At 41.7% G+C, this 22476-nt stretch overlaps 1 protein-coding gene across 1 annotated transcript; it reads left to right on the top strand.

Annotated features, from left to right (window-relative positions):
* Positions 1–3447: 3447 nt before the first annotated feature.
* Positions 3448–12147, top strand: PSMD7 (proteasome 26S subunit, non-ATPase 7). The gene is made up of 7 exons (XM_043898965.1): positions 3448–3803; positions 5755–5846; positions 6748–6840; positions 7535–7632; positions 8205–8285; positions 10229–10320; positions 11220–12147. Exons 1-7 carry the CDS (start codon positions 3730–3732, stop codon positions 11656–11658), a joined length of 969 nt encoding a protein of 322 aa, XP_043754900.1. The 5' UTR covers positions 3448–3729; the 3' UTR covers positions 11659–12147.
* The last annotated feature ends 10329 nt before the right edge of the window (positions 12148–22476 follow it).

The following is a 22476-nucleotide window of genomic DNA, read 5'->3' as shown; positions in this document are numbered from 1 at the left end:
TTCAAATACATGTGCATGGCTATAGGGTACACAAGGAATGAGGGAAACAGGACAGCACCGAAGAAAATGGTGAACTTTCAGCACCCCTGCAGGATGTGTGAACTCCAGCAATGAATACAGCTTAGACTAAAGGTGGCATATCTTCTATCTTTTTCTTCCAAATCTAATAAGATGATAAACAGAGGCTGCAGAGTTCAAAGTATTGCTGCCATGCTTGCAGGACTATTATTCCATGTTCTGGACGTAACAAAAATAAGAACTCTTTCAAGATACTAAGGTCTCTGGGAGCTATCTCCCTAGATTGAAAGACAAAGGTGAAATGAGTGACAGATTGAACGAGATAGTGGCATAGGAATTTCTAGCACTCATCCTCTACAGGAAACATCAACTGGAACAACCATCCACATGCAGAAATAACTTCACAAGCACTAAGAACGTCAGATAAGGGATTACAGTACCTAATCCAATCTAAAATGGGCAGAGGACCTGAATAGAGATTTTTTTAAAAGACATACAAATGACCAACAGGTACATGAAAAGATGCTCATCACCACTAATCATCAGGGAAATGCAAATCAAAACCATAATGAGCTATCACCTTATGCCTGTTAGAATGGCTATTATCAAAAAGACAGGATATAAGAAGCATTAGTGAGGACATGGAGAAAGGGGAACCCTTGTGTAATCTTGGTGGGAATGTAAATTGATATATCCACTATGGAAAAGAGTATGAAAGTTCCTTAAAAAAAAAAAAACAAACTACAAATAGAACCACGATATGATCCAGCAACCCCACTTTCAAAGGAAATGAAATTACTATCTCAAAGAGATGTCTGAACCCCCATGTTCAATGTAGCATTATTCACAATGGCCAAGACATGGATACAACCTAAGAGTCAATAAAGAAAATGTGGTGTATATATACTCAGCTGTAAAAGAGAACGAAATCCTGCCATTTGTGACAAAATGGATGGATCTTGAGGGTATTAATACTAAGTGAAATGTCACATAGAAAGACAAATACTATATGATCTCTCTTATATGCAGAACTGAAAAAACTGGAATCCACAGAAATAGAGTAGAATAGTTAGTTGTTGCCAGAGGCTGGCAGTGGGGGAAATGTGAGTTGTTGGTCAAAGGGAACAAACTCCCAATTATAAAATGGAGAAATGGACATCTAAGGTACAGTATGGTGACTATAGTTAATAATACTATATTATTATATATTTGAAGTTGCTCTTAAATGTTATCACAAAAAGAAAATGGTAATTATGTGAAATGATGCAAGTGTTAACTAACCTTATTGTGGTAATCATTTTGCAATATAAACATGTATCAAATCATCATATTGGACACCTTATACTTACATGTTACATATCAATTACATCTCAATAAATTTGAGAAATGAACTTAACACTAAAAAAGAAAGACATAGGGGTAAGGGATTAAAAGGCACAAACTATTATTATAAAATAGGCTACAAAACTATACTATACACACAGGGAATATAGCCAATATTTTATATTAACTATAAATGGAGTATAACCTTTATAAATTGCGAATCACTATATCATACACCTGTAACTTATATGCCAACTATATGTCAATAAAAATAAACAAAATTTTTAAAATTACATCTCTTTAAAAAAATACAAAAACAGTTAAAGGAAAATAAAATGTATTACACTTATGCTCTCATCAGAGCCTCTTAAAGTGAAGTCTAGAATTAAATGATCAAAAGAAAGTAGATTTCTTATGTCTTCTTCTACATTCCTCTGGATGAATTTAGCCCCTACTGGGTAAATCAGTTATTATTTCAAGTCAGTTTCATTAAAAAAGAAAAAGAAAAAAATAGGACATGAAAAATACCTTACTTATGGTTTCAAGCTGTCTTCTTATATCCTTTAAATAATTTAGTCCAAAAACATGCTTCTTTTAGACTTCAATTCTTATGCCTAACCTGACACATAAGAAAAATTAAAATCAACCTTTGAGCTTAGAAAATTAAGGGGAAAAACCCTTCCAAGATCTTTTTCTAACAGTTACATGTCTACCCCATGTTGAATAGCATCATATAAAAGATGAAACAAGAACATCTACTTTGAACAAGGCACTAAAAACCTTGTTCTAAACTAAAGCAAGCAAGCTTTAACACATCACACAATGGAGCTGACTTAAATTTCCTTAATTTAAAATTTCTATTATTTAATATCTTAAGAAGTAGCAGCAATTATCTAACAGTCAAATCAAAACCATTAAAAGAAATGAGGAAAATCCAAAACAGTGTTCCCAAAAGTTGGAACAGTACATGAAATGAAAGTGAGAGGCAGGGCCCAGAAAGAATATCAAAAGTTTGCAATCAATTATCCTCCAATTTTAAAAATTAAAAAAGACTATCAAAAGCTTCCTGATTATACTGGAAGAAAGCTAAGGTTCAGAACAAAAGTCTCCTGGTCATTCTTCAGCGAGGTCAGATTCTCTGGTGTTACAGGGAATTTGGAAGATGCTTAAAAACAGGTTGTTATTATTCAGTCGCTGTGTAGTGTCCCACACTTTGCAACCCCATGAACTACACCATCCATAGAATTCTCCAGGCCAGAATACTGGAGTGGGTAGCCCGTTCCCTTCTCCAGGGGATCTTCTCAACCCCAGAGATGGAACCCAGGTCTCCCACATTGCAGGCGATTCTTTACCAACTGAGCCACCAGGGAAGCCCTAGAAACAGGACAAACAATAAATAATTCACGTTGTTGAAGTACCATTTTTGCTTACAGAAACAGCAACTTAAAGTTGACAGAAAACTAGACTTGTATGGATTTTAAATTTGCCTCCTTCCGCAAATAAGCGTAAACCTTCTTTTCCTACGTTTCCTCTTTTAGTCTTTTTTCTCTTTTCCAGCTAAATATGAAAACGTATTCCCTTACGGCTTTCCAGTTTTTTCGTCAATCTTTTTATAAGTTTTCATTCTTATAGCTCTTGTTAAATGGTAAGTAATATAAAGACAGATGGGAAAACATAGCCAGGTTGACTATTTGCTAAGAGTCCACAGCAAAGATTAAGAGGAAATTCTCCGACAATAAAATAATAATGAGATAAATTACCAAACCTATTTTAAGGGAATGCCCTAATGCTAGAAATTCAAAGCTAGTTCCTCTAAGAAGCGCCTTTTAAGGACAAGGCAGGTGTGCTGCGGTCCATGGGGTCGAAAAGAGTCGCACACGACAGAGCGACTGAATAATAACAACCTCTAAGAAATTCTGGAGGATTTTGACTAGAATTGAAAGTGAACATTTTCTGAATGAAGGAAACACTACTATTTACATTTTTTTCTCAGCATTTTCTCCAGTCTTCGGGTGGGGGAGGGGAGGGGAGCTAAGAAGATTCTGAGGTGAAAAGTCACAGCGGTGACAGTACAGGGCAAACACCGGGAGGTCAACCTTTTTCAGTCTCTAGTCAGCTGTTAGCTTTCATGACCTGAGAAATTCTTAGCCTGTCACCCGAGCCAGGTCCCGCCTTCCCCAGCACTTCCCCTCCTCAAGGCTGGAGCAGGAGGGACACTACCAGTCCGACACGCGGGGCACTCTGGGAGCGGAAGAAGGAGTCGCGCGGAGGCGGCTCAGCCGGAAGAGGAGGAGCCAGGCCTGGAGGATAGCCGAGAGTTACTGCCGCTCCGGCTGCCGGTGTTTGCGGGTCGCGGGGAGCAGGGCCTGGTGGGCGGGGTGTGTCGCGATGCCGGAGCTGGCGGTGCAGAAGGTGGTGGTCCACCCCCTGGTGCTGCTCAGTGTGGTGGATCATTTCAATCGGTGAGCGGGCGGCACGGGGCGGCCTGCCGGGGCCGGTGGCGCCGCCGCTGCTGAGTCACGGGCGCGCTGGGTACGGCGCGGCGGCCGCGGGGGTGCTGACGCACCGGGGGTGGCCTTGAGTCGCCGAGGGGCCCAGAATAAGTCCATTCATGAAGCCCAAGCTACCCGGAGTCTTCTGCCCAGCAGGCACTCCCGGGAACTGAGCTGATCATTCCCTTTACCCACTCCGTACGATGCCAGAGTATGGGGAGCAGGTTTCATTTGATCCTGATCTCCAGTCCTCCTGCCCATCTATCGCCTCGTCCGTACCTTTTCGCCTAAGAGACTCGGTGTCTGGTAGGAAAGCCCTTCAGACTCGCGCTTTTTGGCTCTGAAGGCTGTCACCGAAAGTCTGGTCCCGAAGGGCTCCCTGCCCAGAACTTGCTTTTAACTTGTGGAAGTTTCAGGAGTGGGAATCTGGTTTGACTATAGCTTAAAACGTAGCTATATTGTCTTAAAGTCAAGTTTTTCTTCTAAAAATGAGACCATTTGGAGATGTAGACGTTAATGAATAAGAAAACATCCCACAGATGTTTCTTCTGCCTTCGCTTCCTTGTTTTCGAGCTCTTCCTCTCGCGGGAGCTGTTACACGTGTTCATAAGTTTTACAATAGTTACTTGAATTGGAAAGTTGTAAGACCCAGTTGGGAGCACCTGCTATAAAGTCACTGTAGCTAAGTGCCCGTTCTCTTGCTTTATACAACTCCCAATTCAACCAGAACCAAAACCAAACTCAAAGACTCCTGTGAGGTTTAGGGTCCTCAGTTTAGTTCCATTCCTTTGTAGGACCCTTAGCCTAACAAGATACCTGAGCTTTTCCACTGTACAATTACTGTTTTTCTCCCATAGGATACTAGAAGTGCTAAGAAGGCAGGCATCATTTCAGTTCTGTTCAGTCAATTAAACATTTTTAAGGGCATAGTGAAGGCAGACCCTGCAAGCTGCTGTATCAGACAATTGTAGGGTTTTCTGAAACACAAATGCATTTTTGTAGATTAGAAGAAAAACCCATGTGTGGAAATTTCCTTTGAACTTAGATTTCCCCAAAAAATCAGAATGCAGAATACTTAATTCTGATCCAAGCCCTAGACATAGTAAGCATTTATAAGTTTGCCAAATCATGTGTTGAGATAAGTCCAGTTCAATCGGTGTGAACCACCAACTGTTAAGAAATTGTGGTTCATTTCACAATGACTTTTGTCTGTCCTTTGAAGATAGAATTGCTTGTTATGTCACATTTGTTAGTGGTTAAAGGAGAATTCTACATAAAGACCAATGAAATAAGTAAAACACTTGTCGTTCCTTGGCACAAAACTACTAAGGGGGTTTGATTTGGAGATAGAAATTCTGAGGTAGGTTTTCTCGTTCACTGAGCCCTCCTCCCAGTTGATCAGTTACCAGCTCAGTTCCAACTTCTGCCTAATTTAGCCATTCAGAGAGATGACCAATGACATACACACACTCCTGGGTCAGAACAATTTTCTCAGCCCCCAGATAACACAAAGAATTGTGTACGCCATCTAGTTGGGCTTGTTTCAGAGAAGAGTTGGCAAGCTGGACCGTAGCACTGGTTCAACTCTAGCATCTTTATCCCTGAAAAGGTTGGAGGCTAGAGAACATAGAGAAAGTTTAAGAAAGAAAGGTAAGCTCTTATCAAAATAAAAAGTTAAATGTGTTTTCAAACACCAACCAGATAACATTTAAAACTGTAAGATCTGGGGAGTTTTCACTTTCTCCATTTTAAATTTCTATAAGGTTTGAGGGTTGTTTGTTTGTTTTAAGACTAACTACATTTGTTTAGTGGGGTCAGTTCCCAGCTAAGCTGAATTGTATCGGTGCATTGGTATTTCGTTTTAGGTGTCATCTTGTTGAGTCTGTGCCTATCCAGATTGATCTTTTGTTTTCTCATTCAGAATAGGCAAGGTTGGAAACCAAAAACGTGTTGTTGGTGTGCTTTTGGGGTCGTGGCAAAAGAAAGTACTTGATGTATCCAACAGTTTTGCAGGTAAAAGAAAAATCTGTCAATTATACCTTTTTTTTTTTTTTTTTTTTAATAAATAGACAAATTTTACATTTTCTGAGTATGATTAAAATGTCAGTTAACTTTTAAAAAGAAAGAAAATTTCGTGGTCTCCATTTTTTTTACTGCAACCAAGCAATTCTATTTCAGAATTGCTTAAGTAGAACAGGGAGGCTAAAGGCTACACACAGAAGTAGATAGTAAATATTAAGTATTTTCAGGCCATATGGTCTCCATTGCAACTGCTTAGCTCTGCTAATGTAGCAGGAAAGCAACTAAAAACAGTATGTAGACAAACTAATAGCCATATTGCATAAAACTATTAAAATAGGCAGTGGGTATAGTTTGTCAACCCCTGCACAAAACTATTAACCGTGGTTATGGGTAGGCAAGGGGGAGATAAAAACCTTCTTTTCACTCTGTTTTGTGAATGTTCAGAAGAATGTATCTGTGTATTTTATGTTTAAAGCAACAATAATGAACAACAAAATAATTGCTGGCATAGCTACTAGACTAGAGGTCACTAACTCCAGTGTCTAAAAGGATCAGGCAGTAATGTAATTTGCCCAACAGAAATATTAGGAAATGATGGAGCTTTTAGCAAACTGAAGAACATGTATCCTTGTCAATGGAGGTGATCTCTGTATGGCTATAGCCAGTTATTGCAAGGTCTTCCAATTTTTCAAGAGAGCCTGGAGGTCTAGATTTGTATGTGAAATCTTCCAGTTTTTAATAAAAACAACTCAAAAATACTTTTAATACTGTATTGGACAAGCTAAAGACATGGGTCAAATCTGGCCTAGAGGTCCCCAGTTGTGGTATGTGCCCTTAGAGTTCTGTCTAGCACCCTAAACTGTTTTTTGGGGGTTTTTTTCCTCCTCTCTAGTTCCTTTTGATGAAGACGACAAAGATGATTCTGTCTGGTTTTTAGACCATGATTACTTGGAAAACATGTATGGAATGTTTAAGAAGGTCAACGGTAGGTGGCATTGTAGCACGGGTATGTGTGTGTGAGGGGTGGTATGTAAATGTACCTGTGTGTCCCTAATGCCTTTTATAAGTATTCACTTTTGTTTGTCTAATGTCAAAGACCCTTTCACTTAGCTAGACTAAAGTAAGGCCAATGGTAGTAGACAAATGAGGTAGAATAAATGAGAAACTGGAGTAGCAATTTAAGGCCAGCTAGACCACCTAGGTTTCAGGGGAGAGATAGCCCTCTGCAGCAGAAAAGCAAAAAGTTATCAAATAAAATCCACATGCCTCTAGAGCTTTAGTGCCACCAAGGTAAATATCTCTGTCATGTGGATCATTTACATTTCATTCCAGCAGCCACGTTACTTTGGAAATGTTTATTCCCACAGCACTCACTGTTGTAATCTATGTGAGATGAACTTGCATTTGTTTATATATTCCCTTGGAATTGTTTTCTAGTTGCTTCATGTATGACTGGTTTCCTAAACTAGTCTGAGATATGGCTATCTCTAGATTTCTCCTGCTGTTTATTTTCAGAGATTCCTGCTTTTGAATTTAAGATTTCATAAGCATGTCAAGGTTTGGATGTCTGGAATTTTTGAAAAGGTAGAGAACATAACTACTGAAGTTCATACCCTTTTTGAGGGAAATATATAGATCTTTATGTAACAGTTGAAAGCCACTATTTTTTTCCTTCACAGCCAGAGAAAGAATAGTTGGGTGGTACCACACAGGCCCTAAACTACACAAGAATGACATCGCCATCAATGAACTTATGAAAAGATACTGCCCTAACTCAGTAAGTGCATTTTATCTTTAAAACCCTTGACCGATAATTGTTTGCCAGAAACAAGAAAAAGAGCCTCCTAATGGATAGTGAATCATTTCACTATTTCTCTATAAACTTGGGTTAATTTGCAGTGCTTTTGGTAGTATACAATAACCCAATGTATTTAGTAAATTAAACATCTGCTCAGTGCTAAGTATGTAAGTTACCTTCCTTAATCCTCTCAACTGTATGGGATTGTTATCCTTTTTACAAATGAGAAAATTGAGGTTCAGAATGGTTAGTAAGGTCTTCTGAGGGTGCAGCTGGGATTAAAATGCTGGCTGTCTTGACTCTTAATTTCCTTCTGCTTGATTCCTTTCTCACTGTCTACCTTTCACCTTGTTAATGGATGGGGTTGAAGAGCAGAGCAAATGATAAGAAATTTGAAATGTAAAGTTTTGTTTTGTTTTGTTTTTTCTGAAAATTCTGGCTCATCTGGTTAAATGAATGAAAAAGCTTCAGTAATCATTTTTCAGAATGGCTGCAGTTATTCCCTGTGTGCTTAGTACAAGGCGGTTTGCTAAGATGTGTTTTTCTGCCAGGTATTGGTCATCATTGATGTGAAGCCAAAGGACCTGGGACTGCCCACAGAAGCATATATTTCGGTGGAAGAAGTTCATGATGTAAGTCATCTTGTTATGAGCCTGTTTAGAATTGCTGCTTTTAGGGCCATTGGGTTTTTCCCCCATTTCAAGTCAACAAATACTTTATAACAAAAGGTTATTGATTTCTGTCAGCAGTTTGATATTATGTTTTTCCCCCCTTGAATGTTTGAGTCACCAAATTTTAGAAATGGAGGGGACCATAGAAATCTAAAATCTCCTTTTACAAATGAAATTGTGACCAAAGTAGTCAAATTATCACCCAGAGATGTTCTCAGCAGAGTAAATGCACAGCCTGGTGAGCTTGATCTTAATCTAGTCCCATTTCCACTGTTGGCCCACCTCTGACAGTCTTCTGGAAGTTACTTCAAATAGAGTAAGTCAGAACTGCCTGGAGCTAGATGGCAAAACCCATCTGTACAATTTGACACCTATGTAGTTGGCTCCATTGTATTCAGTACCTGCTATGTGGTCTTGCTAGCTTGTGCCTTGGGTATGGACAGGATAAGCTGCCAAAATAGCTTTTCTCTATTTCCAGGAAACAGAATTGAATGCAGATTCTAGGATAAGATTTGTTGTGAAACTCTATGAGTTTTGTTTTGAGCATAAAGTATTTGCACTTAGGGTATACAAAGAGCTCAATCTTGAATTTCCAAAGTCAGAAGTCGGAGAGGTAGAGTAAATATTGTCTTTCTTCTTATAGTTATCCAATTTTAAAATCTGGAAAAGGCTTTTTAACTTAGCTTCCTGCAAATGTTCCTTGCCCTGAGCTCTGTGCCCCTGTTTCTCTTTGCCTTACTACTAGAGAGCTTAGATCCAGATCTGTTGCGTAGTTGCAGTAAAGCTTTCATCCCTGGTCTTGATACAGTTGTTACAAGTTAAATTTTACCTTGCCTCTTTCAAAAAGGAGTTTGAGGCTGCTTGCACACACACATGCATATGCATCACAGACACACACCCCCCCAATGAAACAGGATTTTTAATACAACACACACACACACACACACCACCGCGCGCCCCGCCCCCCCCAATGAAACAGGATTTTTTAATAGAAGATAGAGGGGATGTAAGGGTCATATTATAAGATGAAGCCAGGGAAAAATCAGTACCTGAAAAGACATGCCATGAAGTCCTGCACAGGTGTTGGAAGGCTTTGACCATCCTAGCATACCAAGCCAAGAGGAAAATGTCATTTTCAGGATTCACACTATCCTGGATAAAATAACAACAGCTGATGTTTATACCACTTAGTGTAAGTGAAGTGACTCTCCCAAGGTCTCACAGCTCCCTGGGCGCACACGGCAGAGCCAGGCCTTGCATCTCAGCCGTCTGCCTGCAGCCTGTGCACGCGCCGCAGTGCACTCCTGCTTGCAGACAGTTCACAGCCTTTACAGGAGATGCACTGCCTCTTCTGGCACTGGATCTGAGAAAAGTTCCACCGGAGTCCCGTCAAGAAATCGGTAGGTAATACAGCAAACCACACCTGCTAATGGGCTCCTTGGTTAATTCAGGCCACCAGAACATCAGTGATTCTCACCACGTTATTTGGTGCACTGATCATTTGACCCAATGGACAGTAGATGGTTCAAAGTTATATTCTCTAACATAAACTTGTCTCAGGCACAATGTTCAGAATATGGCCTATTTTAGATTGAACTGTGACAAACCTTAAAATTTAGCCGAATTGAGACTTCTCTGAATGTCCATCTCTACTAAAGACAAGATAATACCAAGATTTTCCTCAGAAATAAGCTAAGGATGATGCCCCAGTACACCTCAACCCTGAGTAGGACTGCTGTGACAGCTTTCGAAGCAAACTTTATCCACCCTTGCCACAGAAAACCCAGTAATAACATCCCTCAAGTGATCTGACTTAAAGCAGAAGAATCAGGTGTGAAAAGAAACAAGTGCTAGTTTGTTCATTTGTTGTAAGTAAATAACTATAATTAAGTCTCCTTTCCCAGGATGGAACTCCAACCTCAAAAACATTTGAGCACGTGACCAGTGAAATTGGAGCCGAGGAAGCCGAGGAAGTCGGAGTTGAACACTTGTTACGGTGAGACTTTAGGATGGCATCAGAAGCTGCCCAAGAGGCTGCTTAGTGTAAGGAAAAGATCCGTATCAAGAGTCCAGAGACCTGGGCTCTAGTCCTGGATCCTCTATGAAGTGTCCTGAGGTAGGGTTTGTGACTCTGCATAGCGCACCTTGTCTGGAAGCTGTAATGCTGGCTGTGACAGGAACAGATGCATGTTAAAAGCAAGTGTGTGTTCTTTACGTGTACCTCCTTTTCAGTGAATGTAGCTAGCCAGTTTTCTGCAGAGAATCTGCACCATGGCCTTTTACACTGTAGGGGACTTCCTTAGTAGTCCAGTGGCTGACTCCACACTCACAATGCAGGGGGCCCGAATTTGATCCCTGCTCAGATAACTAGATCCTACATGCTGCAACTAAAGATCCAGAGTGCCACAATTAAGACCCGGCATAGCCAAATTTAAAAAAAAAAAAACAAAAATACTTACAGAACCCTGACTTATTTGAAAGGTCATAGATTTTCTCAATAAGATTCGTTTCAGTTCAGAAAGTTAGTACTGACTGATTTAAAAGCATCTCAAAACATCTTATAGATGTAGGTGAAAAGAATGCTACCCTCTTTAGGAAAAAGAGAAATTGAAGTAGAGGGGGATTTTTTTTAATTTTTAGTGAATATGATTTCATTTTAGCTCTCTTTTCTTTTGAAAGATGTCCTGTGATGAGAAAGATAAAACATATGCTTCCAAATGAAAACAAGGTTAAGGCACTTTATACTCAAATCTTTATCAAATGGAGAAGTAACATTTTTGCTTTAGAAAACTTGCCCCTCCTCACAAACTGAGTTATTCCCTTAGAATATGAAAATCTGTGTGATGGTATAGGACACTGATGGATACCTTTGCTCTTTCTTGTGGGTTCCTACAGAGACATCAAAGACACTACAGTGGGCACTCTTTCCCAGCGGATCACAAACCAGGTCCATGGTCTGAAGGGACTCAACTCCAAGCTCCTGGACATCAGGGGCTACCTGGAGAAGGTGGCCACTGGCAAGCTGCCCATCAACCACCAGATCATCTACCAGCTGCAGGATGTCTTCAACCTGCTGCCAGATGTCAGCCTGCAGGAATTTGTCAAGGCCTTTTACCTGAAGACCAACGATCAGATGGTGGTGGTATATTTGGCCTCACTGATCCGTTCTGTGGTCGCCTTGCACAACCTCATCAACAACAAGATTGCCAACCGGGATGCAGAAAAGAAAGAAGGGCAAGAAAAGGAAGACAGCAAAAAGGATAGAAAAGACGACAAAGAGAAAGAGAAGGAAAAGAGTGATGTAAAGAAAGAAGAGAAAAAGGAGAAAAAATAAAACATGTAGCTTTTTAATTTGTAAATTAAAATCTTGTAAACTAACTCATTGTGCCGCCAGAGGGTTCTTTAAAGTGCTTGTTAAAAAGCTGTATTGATGAGAGCTCTCTGGATAGAGGGACTGATCGCGAACCTAAACTGCAGCTTCGGCTACTGTGCGTTGGGGAGGTGATGGCTCAGGTTTCAGACTGTGTGAGAAAAGTGAAGAGAAGTAAGCGTACTCCCCCTACTTTTATCTGTGAGACCAGGAGTTGAATTTTTCCCGTCTCAAGAGACTCTTGGGGTCTGTTTCTGGCAGTCTGCAAAATTGCAGAATGGAATGCATGAATTCCATAAGTGCTCTGCCTTGGAACACTTTGAGGTCTGACCCTCAGGACTCTGAGAATACTGCCCCACGGGACTTCTCAGACCCGTAGCTCTGGCATTCTCGGGGCTTGGGATCAAGATATTGTTTACCTTCAAAGACTCAATTAAATGGCTTGGTTTTTAAGTCTGTGTTCTGGTCGTTTTTAACTGTGGGAGTGGTGATCCATTGTTTTCAGAAGCAACAAAGACAGTTTTTAATTGACAGTTTTTAATCCTTGAAGCTGCCTGAAAGAATTGTTTTAGACTGGATCCTTTATGAAAAAGAGAATCTCATTCCTTTAAAAACAGAGCTGTAATGGAGTTCCCAACTGAGCCCAGAAGACCTAGGTCATAGTTCACACCTCAGAGTCCTCACTGGTGAAGTCCCTAGAGCAGTCTTTCTTAAGTTTTCATAAGGGACACATTTACTTACTATTGCAGTAGGTACATTAAAGGACAAGGTCAGTGGGATGGAACAAAGCTTCCCAAAGTAAATAAAGGTACTTAATCATTTGACTTAATAGCTGTCACTTGGATACTAACTTCCTTTTTTGAGTAGTGAGAACCTCTCTAAGAGTTCTCTAATGTACTACATGGACTATCAGTGCTCAACTATTTAAGAATACAATAGAATAGCACTAAGATGAAGTTAGTGGAATCTCATAAACCACTTCTTAATGTTACAATGCCTCAAAGTTGCCAGAAGCATCCATTTTTAATCGACAGACCTGCCTGCCAAAGAACAAGTTAGTGGAAATTTGGGGGTTGATTTTTATCTGACAGAAATAGAACTACCCACGTCAGTGGTCACTTCACAGTTCACTAAGATGCTGAGATAAAAAGAAATAGCAAAGGGAAAAAAACTAGAGAAGTTTTTTGTCTGTTGTGGCAGTCAAACGTCAGATGGTTGTTCCCAGTACATCTAAGTAAAAGAAATTTGAAATACATAGTTCAAAGCTTGAGATGATGCATTTAAAATGACAAGACTGTGTTAGAAAGTTTTTGAGATTTTGTTGCCATGTTTAGAAGAGACGTGTGAGAAAGGGAACATTTCTTCAGGGTAGGCAGCAAAGATCAGAGATGCCAGGGGCAAGGAGAAAGTTATCCCAAAGAGGGAGTCCCTTTATGTAGGGTGGGGTTGGGGTGGGGGCAACTCAAGACTACACAGGATCAGATCCACCTTTAGAAGAATGATCATTTAAAAAGCTTTCCCAGGGTCTAATAGGACAATGTCACCAGCTTTTAAGTTTGTCACTGTTTGATAAATTGGAATGTCTACTGAACATGTAAGAACATGGGAATACCTAGGCCTTGTTATATTTAACAGTTGGACCTGCATATGGACAAAATTGACTTTTACCTTACTAACAGGATCTTCAATTCCTTCTTCTAACAAAAAGTGTCTGTAACCTCTAGAGTCATGTAGGCTCATTTTCTCAGGCAAAATTGCTGCCATCCTATGTAAGAGGGTGAGCTTTATAAGACTGTTGATGAAGGCTTGCTTATATAAATAGCAGCTGATTTGACTGCAAAACACATGGCCCTCACCTAAAATAAAGTCATGTGTTCACACAGCTTAGCAGTCTCAAGGTGAGATTTCTAAACTACTTCTGTTGTTCTTTGAACACTGAAAAAGTATCCTGGGTAAAGTCTGATCCCATTTTCAGACTTCACATCTAGAGTTGTGACATTTCCTTCCTTCCATTTTGAAAGGTTTCACAACGACAGTTGAGGCTGCTCCAGCTACACACATTACAGACAGGATGGCATGGATTTCTTACTGGTATTCTGTTTGATAACTAACATCTGAAAGAGTCCCAAACTGACAGGTCAGTTATCCTTAGTGAAAAGATAAAAACGGTCAGGGTGGAACAGCGGCTTTGAGTCCACTAATTAGTTAAATGTTCTTTCATTTTTCACAGATCATCAACCACCAAAGGGGAAAAAAGGAAGTAATATTCATTGAGGGACTACCATAGTGCTTTCTCCAATGCTCATGATGCAGTCAACCTTTCCAGTGGGAATTAACAATCCCAGAATCTTACTCTAGTTTCTGGAGGACTCTCCAGCTTTGAGAACTTAATCATATACAATTACCTTCACTTCAAATAAAAGACTTACTAACACACATTCTCATAAAAGAATGTAAGATCCTATTCACTTGGAAGTCATGAACAGGACTTTCCTTCTACTATTTTCTACAAAAAAAAAAAATCTATGAAGCAGAAAGACTTAAGAATGAATTTGGGTTCTGTTACGCTAAAACATGCTGATGACTTCATGTGCCCCTGTCACAGGAAATAGGAAGGATATCTGGGACATGCTGGAAAAGCAGAGAAGCTACAAGAGAAGATCTCTACAACTTCCCTACGCAAATTCATTCCAAATTATACATAATACAGGAAAGTGCTGATTTCCATATCTTTGCCTTTCAACTCTTGGCATTTCTCTCTTTTGCTTGGAAACCACACAGAATTAATATCTTTCAAAAAACAACAACAACAACAACAATGACAACAAGAAAAAACCAGTGGCTGTTCTTGTTGGAGGAGTGGGTAGAAAATGACTCCAGAAGTAGGGAAATGAAATAGAAAAAGAAAATAGAGGAAACTGTTAGTGTGTTTCCAAGGCCTAACTAACTCTAGAGAAAGCTTCCTCTAAGCGTCCCTCTTTGGAGCCAATTTGTACTTCAACACTAGATGGCACCATTGACTAATTTCATCTCAACAAGAGCCACATTGGTTCACATTCCAATTGGTTCAGCATGGAATTGGGAACCTTCCCCAAAGTTGCTTCCCACCACTTCTGCTTTTGGCTGCAACCATCTAGTCTAGGCTTTGAAGGAATCTGGAGAGCATCTTGCTGCAAAAAATTGGGTCAAGTTGCCACACCTTCACCCCTGCTGTACTCTGTGGTAAATAGATAAAGTTTTCTCTGCCCTTCAGATAGTTCATGCTTTGATTTTCCTCACTACTGATACCACTCCTGGTTTCTTTAAGGACCATTTCCAATGAAGGGCTGATAAATGTGTAACAGCCAGGTCTCTAAAAAAGAGGAGGAAGGGTATTGATTTGTGGCCTTTGCCAATTTCCCTGGTGTAAATACTCCCAACACAGCTGATTTCAAGGCCAACATGAATTGGGAAAAGATGCACGTTAGCACAGCATTACATAGTATTACCCAAATATGGATACAATAGAAACGAATAGCCTCAAGAACACAGATGATAGTAAACTGTAGTAAAATCATTAAGCTACAGTGCATAGTGAGCATTTATCACCCATTTTCAGATATCATTTATTTCTTTGTAAATTTATACAATTTACCTCTCTGGGAATGTGTTTTTAAGAAATCGGTAGTTTCTGCATATATGCAAGTTAGACAACCTTGATTTAATGTAGATAAAACTACCAATTTTTTGCCTTACCACCAGCACTCTGTGGATCAGTCCTTTCCCAGGTTAAGATCTCTTCTCATACGTATGTGTCTATTTCAGTCCATGAAGCGTCTCCCTTCTCTGCAACATAGCACCAGTATCTACCTCTATCTACATGCTACAGCTAGTGTCTGATCAGTGATAATCGGGCTAAACTTTTAACCAAAATAACCAACCAACAGCCTCAATTCACCTATTATCCCCTCTGCCCCACTTTCAACCTTGGCTTTATCCCCTCAGCAGATAAGACTCTGGGACTGTATCCTACACTTGAAAGTTGCTAAGAGAGTAGAACTTAAAAGCTCACCACAACGCAGACTTAAATGGTCGCAACAACAACAAAATGGGAACTCTGTGAGGTGATGTGTGTCAACGAACCTCACTGTGGTAATCATTTTACGACATGTACATGAATCATCACATTGTACACCTTAAACTACACACACATGTCAATTATATCTCAATAAAGCTGGGGAAAAAATATACTTAACCTGGGGCTTCCTGTACCTCAAGGCAGACAGCTGATGCCTCAGGGATCTGTGCCCTTGTTCAAGAGTAGGGATGGGATAAAAGCCAAAGTTGAATGCATGAGCTACTCCTCCCCCACCCCATACGCCCCATATTTTAACCAACGTGAACCAATCACAAGAGTTGGCAAACAACCATGACTATAAAAACCAAAGTTCAAGGATGAAATGCATTCCATCCCAGGAGAAAAGAATGCTTCTATACCCACAACTCACCAAGGCCCAGATGCTCATGAGGGAGGCATCACTGAGGTGGGAGATGTGCCCCTTGAACCAACCCCAGCGGGAGTCCTGGAACAGCGGAGCCTGTCCTCCAGGCGTATTCACCACTGTACTGGGATAGTCTACCCTACTGCTCACCCTGTAATTATACAAAAAACGGACCCAAAATTGTCCTTGAGAGTCTGGACAAGACTTGTGCCGACTCTTGCCCAAATAAGAATGAAGGACAACCCAAGACAGGGCACCATTGCAGGCTTAGCCAGACCCAAGGCCTCTGAGGTCATCGGTGCCACCTGGGCAGTGATGTCAGGCCATGGACTCAGGGTGGGGATTGAAAGGACTCCCACTTCCCAGTATTTTCCTTCCCCAAGAAAAGGAAGGAGAGTGATGCTGGTACCTTTCTGCCTTTATTCCTGATTAGTGTGATTGTTTTTGAACTACATGCCAAGGCTCTCTCATTATTAAAAATCATGGCCATGGACTTCCCTGGTCCAGTGATTGGGACTCCCCACTTCCACTGTAGGGGGTACAGGTTCAATCCCCGGTTAGGGAACTAAGATCCACACATGCTGTGTGGCACAGCCAAAAAAAAAAACAAAAAACAAAAAATCATGGCCACATTCAGGACCTGGGACGTGGAAGACATGCAAATCCAAGACCATTTCACCTGAGCTAGGATAGTGTATTAGTTATCTACTGCTGCATAACGAATTACCACAGACTTTAGTGGCTGAAAACAACACACATTAGTTCTCACAGCTTCTGTCAGGAGCCCTAGCTCCTAGCTGGGTCTGCTGCTTACAGCCTAGCTGGGTCTGCTGCTCACCGACACTCACAGGTGGCAATCAAGGTGTCGGCAGCGCTGCTGCTGTCTCAGGGTTCCAGGAGTATGTGGCTGTTGGCAGGATTTAGATCCTCACAGGCTGTCGAATGAGGGCCTCGGTTCCTCGCTGGTTATTGACATGAAGAGGCCCTCGGTCCCTTGCCATGTGGGCCTCCCCACCACGGCAGTTTGCTTCATCCAAGTACACAAGCCAGGGAATTCCCTGGCGGTCCAGTGGCTAAGACTCCACACTCCCAAAGCAGGGGGCTTGGGATCAATCCCTGGTCGGGGAACTAGATCCCGCATGCCGCAACTAAAGATCCTGCACGCTGCAACAAAGATCGAAGATACTGCGTGTCGCAACTATGACCCAGCATGGTCAAATAAATAAATAAATACACACATACCTTTTTTTTAAAAAGAAAAGTACACAAGCCAAGAAGGCAATGGAGAGTCAGTAAGCAAGAAGCAGGTCCCAGTCTCTGGTAATTTAATCACAGAAGAGAGAGCCCAGCACCTTTGCAATATTCTGTTTGTTAGAAGCAAGTCTCTAGACGGCTCCCACTCAAGAAGGATTTATACCACAAGGTGTGCATATCAGGAGGGGGTGATGGGGGGGCACTTAAGAAGACTGTCCCCTATAGATAAAAGTAAGAATTCACCAGGGTAATCCACAATCGACTACAATAGGGTTTTCATTTGAAATTTCATTGCCTAATGAAAACCTTAGAATAAAGATGTTAATAGAAAATGCAGAAGCAAAACATCCCTCTTGTTTATAAGCAGGACTACCTATTGCCCCCAGGGGCTTTGGAGATAACAAACCAAAACACAATAAAATCCCTAGAGTTAGGATGCTCTTAAAAGATGAGGTGCAAAACCATGGCTGATTAGCAAAAATCAGTTCTGTTTTTAGAGATGTTGATGAACCTAGAGTCTGTCATAACAGAGTGAAGTAAAGTCAGAAAAAGAAAAACAAATATCACATATTAATGCATATACATGGAATCTAGAAAAATGGTACTGATGAACCTATTATGTGCAGGACAGAAATAGACACACACTTGTGGACACAGCAGGGGAAGGGGAGGGTGGGACAAGCTGAGGGAGTAGCGCTGACATATACACGATCGTGTGTAAAATAGCCAGCTGGCGGGAAGCTGCTGTATCGCACAGGGAGCTCAGCTCGCTCTGTGATGACCTAGACGAGCAGGATGGGGGAGAGGCTCAGAAGGGAAGGGATGTATGTATGCATATAGCAGACTCACACTGTTGTACAGCAGAAATGAACATGACATTGTAACAATGTCCTCCAATTAACAACAATCCTCCAATTAAAAAAATAAACAGGAAAAAAGTTCTGACATATATGTATTAATATTTATCCTTCCTCCCTCCCGAGACTGTACTAAAACGAGAGTGAATGTATGTCAAATATTTTGTATTTTCCCCTTGCCAACTGACCCAATTTGAGAGGCAGCAAATGAGAGGTGGACGAGGGAATTCAACACATGTCTGGAAGGAGGAAATTAGGAGTAGTGACCAAGCAGCAGGAGCCCCAGCCTCGGATTCACACGGCAGGAGCTAAGCCAACAAGGGTTCTGAGCCGGAGAGGTTCAGGCTTAAGGTCGGAGCCAGTGCCACGGGGGTGAACACTGCAGCTTAGTCGAAAGTCAATATAACGGAACAGCCAAGCCCTCGTGGGGACCTCCGTGCTCAGCTGCAAGCTGCCCGCGGGCAGACCTATCAAAGGAGAGGAAGTTAACTGAGACAGCAGATGAAGCGCCTCTTCTCCCTCTCCAGCCTCGCTGAAACAACTGTGAAGAAAGCTTTACGAAAAGTCTTAATCCACAAGGGCAGAGAGAACATTAGAGGATTCAGCAATGGACAAGGTCGTTTAACAAAGAGTTTGGATGAGGAGCAGTGTAACTAACCAGGGAGAAATCTTAACCTCAGACACAGGGAGATGCAGAAAGGAAATGAGCGAGTCCTCAGAGACTCAGTACTTAGCCGGAAGGCAGGAAGAAAGTTGAAAACTGGGGTAGGTAAAAGTTTCTACACAGAAGAGTGGGTCCCCGCCCCCGAAGCCCTGTACAGTTTGGCTCCCTCCACTCTGCTGGCTGCAGGGACCTGAGCCAGGGCAGAAGGCCAGGGGGGACAAAATGGTCAGTGGTCAGGACTCCGAGAACCCTGGCTCCTTCCTGCTTCTTACTCCCAGGAAGCTTATAGGCAAGCCACCTGACTCAGGTATAGTCTCCCATTCAGGTGAGGTGCAGAGGACTCATCTCTGGAGAAACTGATCACCCCCTGGAAAACAATGACGCTTAAGGCTCCCATGAAAGCATCCACTAGTCACCTACTGCCCTTACAGCAAAGACCGTCAGCCAAGAGACCACTCACGAATGTCTTTCTCAGAAATGCGGAGCCAAAATTTTTCAGTAGGGGAGTTGTTTTTTTCCTCCTTCTCCATCTGCACTCATTCTTTCCTGTCTGATGGTTTTGCAGCCGCCACATCCTGTCCTGCTGTCCATCCATTCTACAAGCCTGGTCTTTGAATGGCAGTTTGGGGCCCTAGCCTAGAGTAACCTGGGAATGTCACAGATCCAGGCCACAACCAGTGGGATGGTTTGGCTTAAGGGGTTTGCCTCCTTGGCCCTCCATCTTTCTCAAAGCCAGATCAGGTACACAACTGGTGCCCACTCCCCATCTATTCTGGAGCATACTTAGATCCTTTCCTCCACAACAGCCGAACTCTCAGCGACCACTGCCAGGCTCTAGGTGCAGCAGACCCGAACGGTTCCATCTTGCCCAACGTTCTGCATTTTTGTTTTATTTATAACCCATGAGCTTGTTTACCTTGTTTCTGAGCCAGCCTTTTCTTTTTTATATTTTGTCTTCTCTTTTTATTTTATGGTTTTGAAGCCAAGAAGCTGATCAAGTCATGAGTTCATGGTACCATTTTGATGGAACGCCCACATTTTGGTTTCTAGTGCTATTTTACACCAAAAAGGACCAGGGCTCTTAGTGGAGGAGTTGATTCTGTGCTTGGGCAAGAGAACTAGAGTTGGGATTGGATATCACAGAGACCATCAAGGACATCTGGAGAGGTGACAAGAGAGTCAAGGTGAAGGGGCCAAAATTGTGACAAGCATCAAAAAGAAAACAATGATCACTGTCACCGGGACCGACTGAGTAGAAGTGAGGCCCTGAGTCCAGGATGATGTTCAGAAGGTGCAAATAACAGATAGCATGCCAAAGATAAATCACGTGCACCTCTCTGAGTCAGCTGATTGGTGCTTGTCTCACAGCATGGACCACAGGAAAGTGACTTTGTGACTGTGGAACTTGAACCAACCTCAGAATCAGAGGGACCTGGAGAAAAAGATTCATGGGGGAGACTGCTGGGAACTGAGTAGAGGTAATAATTCTGAGCACTGACTCAATTTTCTTCCCCAAGATGAGACTGGGGCCTTGTTGCTAAGTTTAGCTCAGGCCCAAGAACAGCCTGATGTTTATAAGCATTCCCCTGAATGGAAGCACATAGGTCTTTAGTGTAAGTTTTTCTAGAAGGTTGCCATGAGCCCTGATATAGAAGGAAAGTGGGGGAGCAACAGCTGAGCTTTCCAAATCCAGTGAGGTCTTACTTATGTAAATCTTGAGCCCCACTAAGGACTTTGGGGGACAAACAGAGTCAGATCTACTCTTCACTTCCAAAATAATTCTGTAGCTTTGGCTAATTTATCAGGGACTTATTACAGCATGTAGAGGCGGGGACCCTTCCTGTCTAATTTAACTTGAAACACTTCAGAGTAAGAAAAGAAAAAAAATGAGGATATAATAAAAGCAAAGATCGGTAATTAGAAACCCTAAGGTTAAAGAGCTGTATGAAAGAATACATAGTTGTATTACATTATACTATTTAGTTCTGGAGTAAACAGCATTTATATCATTATAGTAATATTAACATTTTTCTTGCTTTTCAGTTTTCTAAATATACCTTTAGAAAAAGTAGAGCATTATGGTTACAGAATAGAACATAAATGTTTAAAAACAAACAAACAAACAGCTTTGATCATGTAAAAGTAAGAGGGAAGATGCCCAGAGTTAGGAGTTGGAAAAGTGAAAGAAGGGCTGGAAGAATAGACAGGGGAGCTCACAGATCCAGTTCCCAGAGTGGGGTGGCAAGGGGTCCTATCCACTGCTAAGGCTGTTAAAACAAGAACTTTTTTGAAGGGCAACTGAGTAGAATTTGCTGGGATTTTAAAGTCTATCTGGAAGAATCCAAAAGAAACCAGCAACAATAGCTGCCTCCAGATGGTGATCAGAATGCCCAAGGAACAAAAGAGGCGGGCTTTCACTGTGAACTCTTCCTAACCTGGAATTTTAAACCTTTTTAAAATTTGTACTCAGTAGTCCAACTCTAGGACTGCCCCTTCCAGAAAAGCAGCATCGGTGCACAAGACCTGGCCGAGAGGCTTCACCAGCAAACTGTTGGACACAAATGCAGTGCCCATTAGGACAAAGGTGGGTGTGTTAGAGAACAACCATGACATGGAATATCACACACTACAGGATTCACTGGACCTAGGCTGACAAACACGGAAAGGTGTCCCTGTATCATTTAATGAAATGAGCTGCTTAACATGTGTAAGATCTCATTTCTTATATACTTTTAAACTATATGTACATATGATTTATAGACACAAAATAATCTGGAAGGACAGCAAACTGAACAGCAGCTACTTTGGGAGATAGGAAAGAGGAGAACAATCTTGACTAGAGATGTTTTATTTGAATTTATTATGAGACATCTGTATAACATATGAACTTTTGTCAAAACCTCCTCAAGGTACAGCATAGCCCTGTCAAGTGAGAAATGACTTTGGTGTTGAGGGTAATGACTTCAGTTGATGAAATCCCAGGAGAAGATGCTCTGCACACCTCTGCCTGCCCCCACCCCACCCCACCCCAGAAAGAAGCCAGATCAGAGCAAGGTTTGATCCAGGACAAAATCACTTCCGTGTCAAAAGCATCAAGACTGCGCTATGGGTCCCATCAGAACCTTTAAGTTCAAAAAAGTGGGCGGCAAGCCCCTGGCTGATCATGAGCTCAAGTCCAGGGTATCCTTCCCTCTATTATCACGGATTTCAAGAAAACAGGAAACGTTTCTCAAATGAATGGCTACCCAGGAGCTGGTTCCTAAAACCTGTCCAACTTGCAGCCTCAGGCTGTTGATGCGAAAGGTGGCCGTGAGGCAAATGAATGAGGGCTGAAGCCCCTGATCCTTGGATGAAGACTGGGCCGCCCATCAGAAGTGTGGCTGTCTTGGTTAATGACACACAATTCTCAAAGCCAGCAAGGTCACAGCATTTCCACCCCTGTGTGGACCTGGAGGGTCTGTGGGGCCCAGAGACCTCTCGTCTGGAGGACAGTGACTTTGGACATATCCACGCCAACACTGCCCAC

The sequence above is a fragment of the Cervus elaphus genome, chromosome 4 (genome assembly GCF_910594005.1).
Source record: "Cervus elaphus chromosome 4, mCerEla1.1, whole genome shotgun sequence".
Lineage (NCBI taxonomy): Eukaryota > Metazoa > Chordata > Mammalia > Artiodactyla > Cervidae > Cervus > Cervus elaphus.
Note: the sequence above shows the minus strand (reverse complement) of the source record. Positions and strands in the feature narration are given on the sequence as shown.

Bases quoted from the DNA above. Each gene is read 5' to 3' on its own strand.
- PSMD7 (XM_043898965.1), top strand. From the start codon at position 3,730: ATGCCGGAGCTGGCGGTGCAGAAGGTGGTGGTCCACCCCCTGGTGCTG. The intron at 6,841-7,534 runs GTAGGTGGCATT...TTTCCTTCACAG, and splicing joins AATGTTTAAGAAGGTCAACG to CCAGAGAAAGAATAGTTGGG. The intron at 8,286-10,228 runs GTAAGTCATCTT...CTCCTTTCCCAG, and splicing joins CGGTGGAAGAAGTTCATGAT to GATGGAACTCCAACCTCAAA.